Genomic DNA, 14,442 nt, shown 5'->3' with positions numbered 1-14,442 from the left:
CAATAAGGACCTCGCTGTGTACTATGTTCAGAGAAATTGGTGTTCTTCTGCTCACCAAGTCTTCCCCACCGATTCTACACATACCAGAATGCATTGCATGTAAGCCTCTGTGCCCTCGTTCATAAAATCCTCTGCAAGAGAAAGAGGATGTGTTTTTGAGCAGAGTATTTAGAGTAGATTAGAGTATCAGAAACCCTGCTGGGCCGTAGCTTTTCTGGCTGCCAAATGACATCAAGATACGCCACTTGAAAGCTGGAGAAAAAAACAAACTCAGGTTTCACTGCTGCCCCAGAGATGAAGAAACAATTGGGAACAACTGCAGGTGTTCTTCATGTGCTGTCCCTGTGGCAGATGGACAGAGATAAGGTTGAGAATCAGTGAATTCCCCTTTAAAGGTTTAGGATAGAGTGCAGACTATCTGATAACAGCCAAAATCTTTGACAATTTTCTGACAGATTCTCTTTTTAGACTAAACCAAAGCCCTTTAACTGAGAGCTACATTATTACAAAGATTTTATATATATACACTACCGTTCAAAAGTTTGGGATCACCCAAACAATTTTGTGTTTTCCATGAAAAGTCACACTTATTCACCACCATATGTTGTGAAATGAATAGAAAATAGAGTCAAGACATTGACAAGGTTAGAAATAATGATTTGTATTTGAAATAAGATTTTTTTTACATCAAACTTTGCTTTCGTCAAAGAATCCTCCATTTGCAGCAATTACAGCATTGCAGACCTTTGGCATTCTAGCTGTTAATTTGTTGAGGTAATCTGGAGAAATTGCACCCCACGCTTCCAGAAGCAGCTCCCACAAGTTGGATTGGTTGGATGGGCACTTCTTGCGTACCATACGGTCAAGCTGCTCCCACAACAGCTCAATGGGGTTCAGATCTGGTGACTGCGCTGGCCACTCCATTACCGATAGAATACCAGCTGCCTGCTTCTGCTCTAAATAGTTCTTGCACAATTTGGAGGTGTGTTTAGGGTCATTGTCCTGTTGTAGGATGAAATTGGCTCCAATCAAGCGCTGTCCACTGGGTATGGCATGGCGTTGCAAAATGGAGTGATAGCCTTCCTTATTCAGAATCCCTTTTACCCTGTACAAATCTCCCACTTTACCAGCACCAAAGCAACCCCAGACCATCACATTACCTCCACCATGCTTAACAGATGGCGTCAGGCATTCTTCCAGCATCTTTTCATTTGTTCTGCGTCTCACAAACGTTCTTCTTTGTGATCCAAACACCTCAAACTTGGATTCATCCGTCCACAACACTTTTTTCCAGTCTTCCTCTGTCCAATGTCTGTGTTCTTTTGCCCATCTTAATCTTTTTCTTTTATTGGTCAGTCTCAGATATGGCTTTTTCTTTGCCACTCTGCCCGGAAGCCCAGAATCCCACAGCCGCTTCTTCACTGTAGATGTTGACACTGGTGTTTTGCGGGTACTATTTAATGAAGATGCCAGTTGGGGACCTGTGAGGCGTCTGTTTCTCAAACTAGAGACTCTAATGTACTTATCTTCTTGCTCAGTTGTGCAACGCGGCCTCCCACTTCTTTTTCTACTCTGGTTAGAGCCTGTTTGTGCTGTCCTCTGAAGGGAGTAGTACACACCGGTGTAGGACATCTTCAATTTCTTAGCAATTTCTCGCATGGAATAGCCTTCATTTCTAAGAACAAGAATAGACTGTCGAGTTTCAGATGAAAGTTCTCTTTTTCTGGCCATTTTGAGCGTTTAATTGACCCCACAAATGTGATGCTCCAGAAACTCAATCTGCTCAAAGGAAGGTCAGTTTTGTAGCTTCTGTAACGAGCTAAACTGTTTTCAGATGTGTGAACATGATTGCACAAGGGTTTTCTAATCATCAATTAGCCTTCTGAGCCAATGAGCAAACACATTGTACCATTAGAACACTGGAGTGATAGTTGCTTGAAATAGGCCTCTATACACCTATGTAGATATTGCACCAAAAACCAGACATTTGCAGCTAGAATAGTCATTTACCACATTAGCAATGTATAGAGTGTATTTCTTTAAAGTTAAGACTAGTTTAAAGTTATCTTCATTGAACAGTACATTGCTTTTCCTTCAAAAATATGGACATTTCAATGTGATCCCAAACTTTTGAACGGTAGTGTATATATGGGATTGTTGTTATTGTTTTTTGATGTCTCTTGTGAATTGCCATGAACTTTCATTCACTAGTAGGGCTGCACAAGGTCTCAGACTCACAACAAGGTTGAATATGTATAATTGCAGTAAAAACCGTCTATCAACCTCATTATATATTTTTTTTTGTAAAAAGCTCCATTCATTTGTCAAAGACAGGGCTGATCCAGATGTGCTGGCTCTGGAGCATCATTGAGTTCTTAACTATGATAAAGAAGGTCTGAGGCCTTCATGTTGCAAGACTTTGGTTTTATACAAAACGTTTTAAAATGGGTATTTGGGGGGGAAAAAATGCCAACTAGCTCTTGATAAATATCAGGGATGTCCTGATCCGATCCATGGCGTCGGGTTGATGCTGGCCCAGAATGCTGGGTCGGATGTCGGAGGGGGGAAAAAAAAGAAAGATCCAATACCTGTTCGATGCAAACCACGGGGAAATCTAGCTTAAACCATCGCCTAAATGCTTGTATATTATATCTTCTTCATCTTCATCTTTTTCTTCTTTGTCTTCTTTCCGGCTTTCTTCTTCATATTAGCACTTCCCGTGCCGTGTGCCTCCAGTTAAGCGGTGCAGCATGTCAAATGATAACAACATCCATCCGTTATCCAAGTCGCTTATCCCAATTGGGGTCGCGGGATGCTGGAGCCTATCTCAGCAGTCATTGGGCGGCAGGCGGGGAGACACCCTGGACAGGCTGCCAGTATGATAACAACAGTCGTAGCCAGTTAGTTGCATGTGTATGAGTGTTAAGTACCTGTGGAATAGTCATATGTCAGTGGAACAACACCAGGAATTCCAGCATGCAATGGCTGCAAAGAAAAGCCAAACGCCCCAACAGCAGACACTGATGGAATCAATAAAAAGGGGAGAGAAACTGCCCCCAGACAGCAACAAGGCGGGAAAAAAAAGTGTTGGGATGATTGATGAATATTTAATAAATATTCATCAATCATCCCAACACTTTTTTTCCTTTGTTAGACAGTGTAAGGCAGACAGGAAGTGCGACAGGTGGGGGCAAGTCCATAAATACTGAGATGGCATCCAGCACTTTACCTGTGCCCCCATGCATAGGGTTAGTGGTTGTGTCAGGAAGGGCGTCCGACGTAACATTTTTCCAAATCAAATCAGTATGCGGATTGACAAGACCATACCGGATCGGTTGAGACTCCATACCAGATTGGTCAAGGCCCGGGTTAACAACAGCCGCCATTGGTGCTGCCCCGTCACAGGGTACCAATGGAAACCGTAAAATCTACTGTGGCGACCCCTGAGAAACGGGGAACAAGCCGAAAGAAGAAGAAGGCAGAAAGGAAATGGGGGTGGGGGGGTATGACATGCAACAAAGGTCACTGGCTGGAATCAAACCGGTGACAGTTTTGCCCATGTGGCATGCACTGTAACCATTCGGCTACTAATGGAGGTGCCTCAAATCATCCCAACATCCTAAATAGTGTTCAATATGTTGAGAGCACAGACAGCAAAGCTCTGGGATGCCATAAACCTAGTCAAATCACAGGAAATCTATGAATATGACTGTCACGAAGAAGATTCTTGTCAACAAACGTCAAGGTGAATACTATAAATGGGGAGAAAAAGCTAAAATAGCTTGCACTAGACTAAGCAGACCAAGCACTAGTGCTTTCAAACAGTATGAATTGTATTTGATAGAGGGTAAATTGATTGGAATTCTTCAATAGTAACGTCAAGTAAATCATTTACCATTTATATGCTTGCTTCATCCATGCTCTGTCTCTTTCTGAAGGCTCACTTCTCATCGGTTGCATGCTCACATCAACACGAGAAATCGCAGTGAATCTCGCACGTTGTGTTTATGAAAACGGTTCTCAAAGGAAATTGACTTTTTTTTTTTCAGTGACTATTGCACTGATGAATAGCTGTCTGTCAAGCATAGTCAGACACCGAGGTTTTCACACTGCCAATCACGTTTACATCAGTCAAGGAAATATAGTCCCAGCTCTAACAATATTACAGCCTGAGGTCTGGTATGAGTAAAGTCAATATTTTCTCTTAAACCTGATTGCATGGTTGGCTTGATTTATTATTGAACTGGGCATCTATGTTTGTCTGAGTTGGGGTCTTTTCACTGGGAAAAAAACAAGTCTTACAGTGCCTTTTTTTTTTTGTGTCTCAGATGTGGGTTCTGTAGAGGGCCTGGCATACCACCGGGCCTGGGACACCTTGTACTGGACCAGCTCCACCACCTCTACTATTAGCAGGCAAACGGTAGACCAGAACCGAGCCGGTGCCTTCCAAAGACAGGCTGTGGTCACTTTATCAGAGGACGACCATCCCCATGTCTTGGCCTTGGATGAGTGCCAGAAGTCAGTAACTCCACCATTTACCCTCCTTACCTCTCAACCTTACACGCTTACTTTCTCCCCTTGCCCCCCCCCCCCCCCCCCCCACTCATCTGAAAATGTGCTTGTTTGTAAGTGTGCTTTAGTTGACATTGTCGTTTTTGGCTGGTTGTTTACACGGAAGATATTATGGTACAGCTCATCGTTTGCAACAATAAGAAGTCTGACTTGGGGCGTTGGGGTGGTGTGGCGGTCTGCCTACCAACAGGGGGATCGCCAGTTCGAATCCCCGTGTTACCTCCGGCTTGGTCGCGCGTCCCTACAGACACAATTGGCTGTGTCTGCGGGTGGGAAGCCGGATGTGGGTATGTGTCGTGGTCGCTACAGTAGCGCCTCTTCTGATGGGTCGGGGTGCCTGTTCGGGGGGGAGGAGGAACTGGGAGGAATATTGTGGTCCTCCCACATGCTACGTCCCCCTGGGGAAACTCCCCAGTGTCAGGTGAAAAGAAGCGGCTGGCGACTCCAAATGTATCAGAGGACGCATGTGATAGTCTGCAGCCCTCCCCGGATCGGCGACCGGGGCGGTTAATTGGCTGGATACAACTGGGGAGAAAAAGGGGGGGAAACCCCCCCCCCCAAAAAAAAGAATTCTGACTTCATATCGGGCAACTCGGTGTCTTGCTTCCTTGCTCAAATGGGTGCCACATAGGTGTCATTACACGCCAAAGCTTAATTGGATTACTCTGTCTGAAACCCAAAATTGAGGTAACTTCAACAGACTGTGAATAATTGTGTTTTTCTTAGACTTGCATGTTAATATTCTGATCTCAACCTTGAACAAAGATAAACGCATCCTCAGAGCTTTCAAAGACCCGATTGGTGTGACACTTTTATTTGTGCTTCGTTGAGGTGAGGTGCCAGATCTTTTTCCCCTACACAGCACATCAGTGTTCCTGTTACATCTTGAAAAGATTTCTCATTCACGTATTCGTAAATATAATAAAGTCACGTGGGGAACTGTGAAAAGACTTCCTTTGAGCGTCAAGTATGAAACCGAATCAATTTCTTGACCTCGGTCTGTATCCTTAGTTAGCGATTTGGCACCACATCCATCGCGCTCAGGAAATGCTATCTGATAATTGGAATTTAAGCTGAATTGATTAATTAGCAGTCACTGACTTTGGCTTCCAACCGGAGTCTTTATTAACCCCAAGAGTGGACCTCCATGACTTCATTACGGCGCGGAGTGAGCATTAGTGGGAAATTGCTTCACCATAATAAAATTAAACCAACAGCTGCAAAAGTAAATTTTACTTACGAGACGTTTTCCAACGTTTCCCCCCTTTTATTTCTTTTTGACTTTAAATCTGCATGACTTTGGATTAAAAAAAAAAAAAGTGCACCATTTGTCCAAGAAAACCCACTGGTTCTGATTTAGACCATTTATGTATTTATCCCCCCTGCTACTATCTGCTTTTTGCGTATTATTCTGAGTTTTCGCAGAAGAAAACATGAATAAGTATCCTTTTGTCTAACAACCAGAGACACTAATCAGTTTTATCAACAGGGAACGGAGAAGCAGAACAGCTGCAGCTTATCAGTGATTGAACTCATACAGAGTGAACAAGGGAGTGGATGACAGGTCACAAAGGCTGCAGCCGCCGTGGCGTCATGTTGAGAACTGACTGACACTGCCGCATCGACCCCCAGCAGTTTAGTGTTGCCATGAATAATTTCCCTACCCATTAGTGTTTGTTTTCCTCAGCGAAGGGCTGCCTGACATGTCACTGTTGTAGCACTTTTAAAGCCATCACACACGCTCCTTGCTTCAATTTCAGCGAACACGTATTTGTTTATCGCTCTTTGCTGAGGCGGTGGGAAGATGTCAAGTAGCAAAAGCACTTTAGTGGCGAGGTGGCAAACCTGCGGTGACATTTGCATGTCACGACTTGGCAAATCATCGGGAAAGAACGATAATAGGTGCATCTTTTGTCTCGGTGCCCGAGTTCTGAGTAGCGTTTGGTTTTGCTGTCTGACATTTTTAGTCTGATGTTTTGGACCAACTGGAATGAGCAGCGGCCCAGCATCATGAGGTCCACCTTGGCTGGCAACAGTGTGAGGGTTATCATCAGCACCGACATCCTGACCCCCAACGGACTGACCATTGACCACAAAGCAGAGAAGCTCTACTTCTCAGATGGAAGCCTGGGCAGAATTGAGAGATGTGACTACGACGGCTCCAACAGATATGTGAGTATGGCCGACCTGTCTCCAGCTCATTACATTGTTGTGGATCTGTAGATCTGGATTAACCTGTGCTCACCACATCTCCACATCCTCCCCAGTACTTCTCGTGATTTCGCAAGTCTAACAGCTAACTCGAGAATGCCCACTTTCACACATTTGAATGTGACATTTGCTGCTTTTAAAACACACTGAGCCTTATTTATGAGGGTAAATCCACACATGGTACGCCTGCTATCTCGATAAAGGCTGAGCTGTCGTCTAAACAAATCAGTCTTTTGCTGCATATCACAAGTTAAAGGGAGGGGTAAACTCATGATGAATACATTTAAGACGTTAGATATAGATACAAAGTAATGATTCATGCTGATGGTTGAAAATAAAGAGCTCATTTAGACAATGCCGTTTAAACTCCAACAAATCCTCCGGCTCACTTGCATTAATGCTCTTATGTCACATCGGCTCAGCACATGGCGAGTAAGACTCAAAGCTGTGGGATCACAGGCTATTAAATCAGTTGTTTTTTTGTTTTTTTTTTCTTCCAACCTTTCCCTGCGCTAAAGGACATCATTGCTGCCTTCCGAGTCACTTTCCACCATCTTGTCTGTGGAAGTTGATTTGAGTTTGTTCATTTTGCCTCTTTTTTTATTGCAATGGTGTTTATAAGCAATTGTGCTCATGTGACAGCATGTGTCATGAGAACAGTGAAGTTATGAACACACTTGATTGAATTTACTGATTTACTTTTCATCAAATCCTTTACAATGTCCTACTAAACCAAGGATGAATTAAAAAGAAAATTATGAGCTTTTTTTTTAACTCTACGCAACACCGTGTTGAAAGAAAATCACTGCACATTTATTTGTGTAACGTTTCGATCAAAAGAAGAAAAAAAATCTTCGTCAGACCAGTATTAACAGAGGAAGTCCCATGCCATAAATTACATGACAAATGAGATTCCAATAATCGGCCAATGTGTTGACCAATGAGGTGTCATAAAGATTAACCACATGAATGTTGATAAAGTGTCACCACAATAAATGTACAGAAACCACAAATAGTAAATCCATCATATTTTTTTTACAGCATAACTGTCAACAAGCTTTCACTGTGGGCATAGTAAGCGGGGAACAACATCATCTATGGCACTGGGGTCATCCCCGCCCACTCCTCTTAGCTGAAGACTCTATCCTTAGTCTCGCCAGCTTCTCGAACCACTTCTAAGGGAAAACTTTTAGCTTGGAACTTGTAGTGTCATTTTGGAGTAGTGCTTAGATAAAATGCTTCATGAATACGGCTCCAGATTCAAAAGATTTTAGATTTTAGATTTTGTGGGATTGGGAGGGTTTAAATGTCCCTTAGGGGAGGGAATTCTGATGTGCTAATTAGCCAAAAGGAAGCGTTTTGAATTTTCACTCTTCAGACCCTTGCCCCTAAACGTTCGAATAATGAGCCTTTGATGAATGTAATGTTATAAAACTATGATGGATTAACTATTCGCCGTTTCTGTGCAGGGATTTTTTTTTTTTTTTTGGTAGTGACTAGCAATAATTACACACAAATTACACAACTAATTTCAATAATGTAACATTGCTTAATTGAAACATTGGTTCTATTATATCCTCAGATTATATAGGTGTTGTTTTAAATAACTTTTTACTGTACTTGTTTTTTGAGGGAAATTAGACTTGTATGTATATTATTGCCCTGTGATGGCCTGGCGACCTGTCCAGGGTGTCCCCCCCCCCCTCCGCCTGCCGCCCAGTGGCTGCTGGGGTGTAGGCTCCAGCATCCCCGCGACCCTGGGGGCAGGATAAGCGGTTTGGATAATGGATGGGTGGATGATTGCTGTCCAACGCCTGTAAATACGGCAATGCCTCGGTTGTAGTCATGATAATCAGAAATCAAGTTTAGACTATTACGCTGCACTGGAGAACGCTAACATGTTTCTAGGACAGAGTAATTGACTTTGCGAAGGAAATGGCACGGCGAAAACACGTCATAAATAGTGACATGACGTACACGATGACGCGCAAATTACGCACCGTCATTTTGACAGCTCTTGGTCGTTTTAGGTAGATCTTGTAACTTGATTGTCCAATTGCTCTTCAACAACGTTATTGGACTAAAAATCTAAAACCGCCAAATTGACAGCCTTGGTCGTTCTAGTGTTAAATATAGCCCCTTGTCTCACATTGATATATATAATCCTAAAACATTTTAAACACAAGGACATATTCGAGGACTGAGTGTCAAATTGATTGGCCCCTTTGAGTTTAAATGAAGCAATTTGCTGTCTGCCACATAATCTCCAAACCCTATTGAGCTCCTTCGGACTTCAGCTGCCATACAATGGATCGGCTCTCAAATTTCATCACTGAGAGGACCGGAGGTTTACTTAATTTAGTAGCTAAGTCATTCTTGCTAAAGTAAGAGAGATCAGTGAGTGGTTCTTGTGTTATCGGGGAAAGGCTGCATGCATAATGCATTGTATCCTAAAAACCCCCAACAGGGTCTGTATCCCTGGCACTTAAGGGATTACAATGCACCTTGACTTTCTCAGGTATGGATTTTGATTTGTGCATGGCACAACTTCTCTGTGGCTCAGCACCTCAGCCTCTCTCATTTAGTTACCCATAGATTTGCTGAGCGGGGTCACATGGCTCAAAAGTCATCACCCTTTGGGTCTCCGCTCCGCCCTCACTGCACACTAGTTCTGCTAATGAAGGCTTTGCAGTGAGATCCCTGAAGGCACCGACTCCATCACCATCCCAATTAAAATTTGAAAATTAAACAGAGGTAACTTACTGTCAACTACGCAATGCTGAGACACTCCAGGGCAGTGTTGGGATTCACGCAACACTCCTCCATTGTTCAAGCACCCTGGCGTCGGAGGGTGGTAGCTTTATTGCATGGTGGTTGTGTGTCTTTGGGGGGGGGGGTGGTCCAGTTCCTCCTCCCCACTACAGCGGTGTTATTATATGCTGACAGGGAGGCCGGTGATACATCCCCTTCTGACGGGGGAGATGGAGTGGTAGCAGCAACTAACTCCTCTGTGCCATTTGCAGTACAGAGCAGTATCATTAATGAAGCCAAAGCTCCGAAGAGGGAAGTGGAGTACGTGGTGTACATGTTAAAGGGAGATGTCAACACGTTAATGATAAAAAGATGACCTTTTTAACGGTAAAAAAGAGAGAATATTAATTGTGGGCTGCATGAGAACAGCTCCCTCCTGGGTGTCGTCATTGATATACAGCAGTGATATGTTACATGGGCATGTTAGTCTCACCAGGAATGGAATATCAGAGTACCACTTGGGGCTGGGGTTCTCCTCATGGACACTGATCTACCACCTATGAAAATTCTAAAGCAGTGAAGTAACAAGGTAATATTTAAAATGTATACTTTTACTGAAAAATGTATAGCCAACTTGAAATTGGGTACACAAGTATTTAGTGTTTGCTGGTTTGTAATTAGTCACCGGTGTAAAACCCAGTATCTCCCAAATGTAATTTTCGTTCAATATGTTCCACCATAACCCATCTGGCATTCTGCTTCTCTCACTTTCTCTCTGTCTTGTCTTTTTATCTATCACTCTCTCTTTCTCTTTTTCCCCCTCCCTCTCCCTCCTGATGGCCAGTTGTTGCTTTCACACGCTGCGCTCCTTTAATCAACACCTGTCCTATTAATCCCAATATGGCACAGGGCTAATGTGATCCTGCTTACAAGCATGTCCCACTAATGGCTGAGAGTACAGAGCTGCTGGAAGCCCTGATGCCCCCAGCCTAGAGAGTCCCTGAAGGAGCCATCTGATGGATCCCTTCCTCCCTGCCAATGACACTGTCATTTACTCCCCCAACATCTGGGTTAAACAGTCATTGGGGGGTGTGATGTGTTGATTAATGGCTCTAAGCATTATTGTGCTTCTCATCTGTTCATTGGGCACAAGTCTTTTTTTTTTTCAAACAGTGTCTTGAAAAGAGAGGTTTTGTGCATCGAAGTGTAAATATTGATAGTGATAAGTCTAGTGTGTGGAACATGCTGGAGCCACCTGGTATCCATGCTTACTTATATTTTCACAGACTTAATGGCATACTATACCATTGGATGGTGTTAGCAATAGACTCCAATGGTCCAATGAGAAGCAGCCCTAACAGTCATGCTTTGCTGTAAAATCTGTAGGTCATAGTAAAATCAGGACCCGGGACTTTCTTCGGGCTGGCGATCTATGGGGATTTTATCTTTTGGTCGGACTGGGCTCGCAGGGCCGTGCTACGGTCGAACAAGTACACGGGCGGAGACACAAAAGTACTGCGGGCAGACATCCCTCACCAGCCCATGGGGATTATAGCTGTGGCTAGCGACACAAACAACTGTGAGTATTCCATCCCAAGGGATAAGCTTAGCTCAAAAACCAATGGATGCTTTGTGTCTGCAGATGTTTGTGCTTCACATCTATGTGAGCGCATATGTGTGCACCGGGATGTATGCAGTTGTGACTGCATGCACACCAGTGATTGTGCACATGTATGCAGTTGTCTTTGTGCATGCTCAATAATCCAGGTAAGGAAATCACAGAAAGTGCTATATAAATGTAATGATGATGATGATTATTATTGTTATTATTATTATTATTGTTATTATTATTAAACTAGAATCAGTTCATCTGGATAAAATGTTTATTGAGATAAACATTTCATCCCTCGTCCTGGTGACCTCTCCAGTCTCGACTGACCCTGCAGTCAGTTTAGACCGACACATGCATGCATGCAGTCTGTGCATGCATGTGTATAATCATGTCGTTATATTTTTCCAAACTTAAGCAACATGAATATTCTGCTGTAATTGTTCCTATTTCCCTGCTGTTCTTGAACAGAAGGTGCCAGAGAAAATGAGATTTGCTGTAATCGGCGCCATTTATTTTGCCTTCATGCATTTGTCACTTGGTTCTGTGATGTCTGTTTTGAGTGACTGGATGCTCGTTGCATGCTACAGCTCTGGGATAACTCTTAGCAAAGGCTCCAAGGACATCTCATTTTGATGTGCAAGATGTAGTGGGAATCAAAAAATGTGCATGTTCTTATTTAGCCTTGTTAGAAACTTAAGTTTATGTATTTAATAGAGAAGTTTGGAGAGGAAACCTTCAAAGTAACTTGCACATTTTGGTTCCAAGTATAACAAAGAAATGCAGGGTTAGACATTACTTAGTGGTATGACTAAGCCAGTTCTTCTCCTCGTTTATCTCATCATGGCAAATAAACACAGATGCCAGAATATGACCTTTTCAGCCAAAACCCTACTCACAATATGATTTAATAATCAGTATACTCTGTTGACTGTTGTGTTTTTAGCCCCTTTGTGTATTCTGGTATTCCTTAGTATCTACTGTGTTTGATCAGCTCTTCAGAAACTCAAAACAGAAGTGATTTCTCTTCTCACAAATAGAATAAGCAGGGGTGTCCGGGTAGCGTAGCAGTCTATTCCGTTGCCTACCAACACGGGGGGATCGCCTGTTCGAATCCCCGTGTTACCTCCAGCTTGGTGGGGCATCCCTACAGACACCGGGTCTGCGGTTGGGAAGCCGGATGTGGGTATGTGTCCTGGTCGCTGCACTAGTGCCTCCTCTGGTCGGTCGGGGTGCCTGTTCAGGGGGGAGGGGGAACTGGGGGGGAATAGCGTGATCCTCCCACACGCTACGTCCTCCTGGTGAAACTCCTCACTGTCAGGTGAAAGGAAGCGGCTGGCGACTCCATGTGTATCGGAGGAGGCATGTGGTAGTCTGCAGCCCTCCCCGGATCGGCAGAGGGGGTGGAGCAGAGACCGGGACGGCTCGGAGAGCGGTGTGAATGGCCAGGTACAATTGAGGGGAGAAAGTGTGTGTGTGTGTGTGTGTGTGTGTGTGTGTGTGTGTGTGGGGTGGGGGGGTAGAATAACCATAGCTTGTGATAAAGCCATAAAATAGGATTTCTAATAGTCCTACGTACTATCTCTTGTGAATACTTGATACCATACATCAGTCATTCCCAGAGACTGGGTCAGGACCCACAAGTGGGCCGCATGAGACTTTATTTGGGTCACCAAATAAATTTGCAGAATTTTTTTTCCCCAGTCTTTAATGTAAGACTGATATCTGCAGTCGACCTTTGAGTCACACGAGGGAGGGTTTTGGTATTTCTACCGCACTCGCAGCTTTAGACTGAACGCTGCACCCGATGTGCACACTGTGCTGTCCTCTCGCACACCAGACTGGAATGCAATGCTGAAAAGCAAGGAGGCCCATTCACATTCACAACGTGTACGTGAAATTAATATGCCCAACTGGATATTTGGCGTAGGCCTAAAAAGATAACATTCAGGATAAGTAAACAGCACATAATGGACCTAATGATGTTTGACGTGTAATAGACCTGATGTGGTTAACAAATCGATTGACTGTTTGATAACAATAGCTCACACGAGTCTACTTGTTCTGATAGGCATGAGCGTTTCAAAAAACAAGAAGTCTTAACGCATGCTCTGTGAGGAAATCACAGAAAGTTGAGGCGGTTCATCTGGGCACAACGTCTATAGAGAGAAAGAAATGTTTCATCACTCATCTAAAAGTGACCTCTTCAGTCTCAGCTGACTGCAGGTATCCGAGATGCAAGGTCCTTTATTGTTAGATCCCACTGTACAAGTATAAGAGAGCAAAATTCTTGTGTTTCAGCTCCTCAACATTGCAGCAACAATAGCAATGAAATAACAATAAAATAAGATAAAAAAGCAGAAATAATAGTAAATAGTGTGCAGTGTGTATAAGGTGCTGTGTATGTTGGCCCTGCCTTAATCAATGTGCATATGTGTGGTTGTTTGGATATTTGTGTGTGTGTGTGTGTGTGTGTTAAACTGATGATCTGCTGTGACAACCAGCAATAGCAAGTCTCGAAGACCATAGTACCAGTCAGTGGCATAACGACCGAAACCAACGATCAGTTTCATATGCAAATTACCGTGAGCATTAAGTAGAGTTTCAATGGCCATGTGTACTATTCACAGAGGATTTGGGAATGTTTGCAATCACAGCGTTGTAAGATGGCGACAGATTGTACTCTTAGGCCCCGCCCTCGGTTCAGGGATGGTCGTTCCCTCGTCACATAGATGGCCTCTTTGACTCCCCGTTCAAACCAGTGCTCCTCCCAATCAAGGATGTGCACATCCTCATCCTTGAAACTGGCCTGTGCATGGGTGTAGACCAGGGGTGGCTAACCTTGTGCCATGGAGAGCCATGTGTGTGCAGGTTTTCATTCCAACCCGACTCCACACCAGCTGATTTCACTGATACATCCCTCCTCTTTGGTTGAAGGGTTGCTAATCGGTGAAATCGCCTGGTGTGGAGTCCAACTGGAATGAAAACCTGCATACACCTGGCTCTCCATGGCACATGGTTAGTCACCCCTGGTGTAGACTGTGGAGTCCTGGGCTGACATGGTGGCTCTTATGTGTTGTGCCATCCTGTTGGCCAGCGTCTGTTTAGTTTCCCCAATTTGCAAGTCTCTCCAATCCTCCGGGCACTCGACAGCGCACACTCTATATTGCTCTGTTTGTGCCAGGAAATCCGATCCTTGGGGTGGGCCAATTTCTGGCGCAGTGTGTTTTGGGGTTTGAAAGCAGCTGAGACGCGGTGTTTGGAAAATACGCGTCACAACTGTTCCGACACTCCCGCCA

The 14,442-nt window shown here is 44.0% G+C and overlaps 1 protein-coding gene across 1 annotated transcript in view; it reads left to right on the top strand.

Moving 5' to 3' along the window:
• The window catches only part of lrp1bb (low density lipoprotein receptor-related protein 1Bb), a 303,986-nt gene that overhangs the window by 207,108 nt on the left and 82,436 nt on the right, over nucleotides 1–14,442 (top strand). The window contains exons 42-44 of the mRNA XM_056288933.1: nucleotides 4,329–4,518; nucleotides 6,540–6,744; nucleotides 10,921–11,113. Of these exons, the coding sequence (XP_056144908.1) occupies nucleotides 4,329–4,518; nucleotides 6,540–6,744; nucleotides 10,921–11,113 (588 nt within the window). The remainder of the gene's footprint in view (nucleotides 1–4,328; nucleotides 4,519–6,539; nucleotides 6,745–10,920; nucleotides 11,114–14,442) is intronic.

This window comes from Lampris incognitus, chromosome 11 (assembly GCF_029633865.1).
Source record: "Lampris incognitus isolate fLamInc1 chromosome 11, fLamInc1.hap2, whole genome shotgun sequence".
NCBI classification, from domain to species: domain Eukaryota; kingdom Metazoa; phylum Chordata; class Actinopteri; order Lampriformes; family Lampridae; genus Lampris; species Lampris incognitus.
This window is presented reverse-complemented; position numbering and strand designations above follow the sequence as displayed.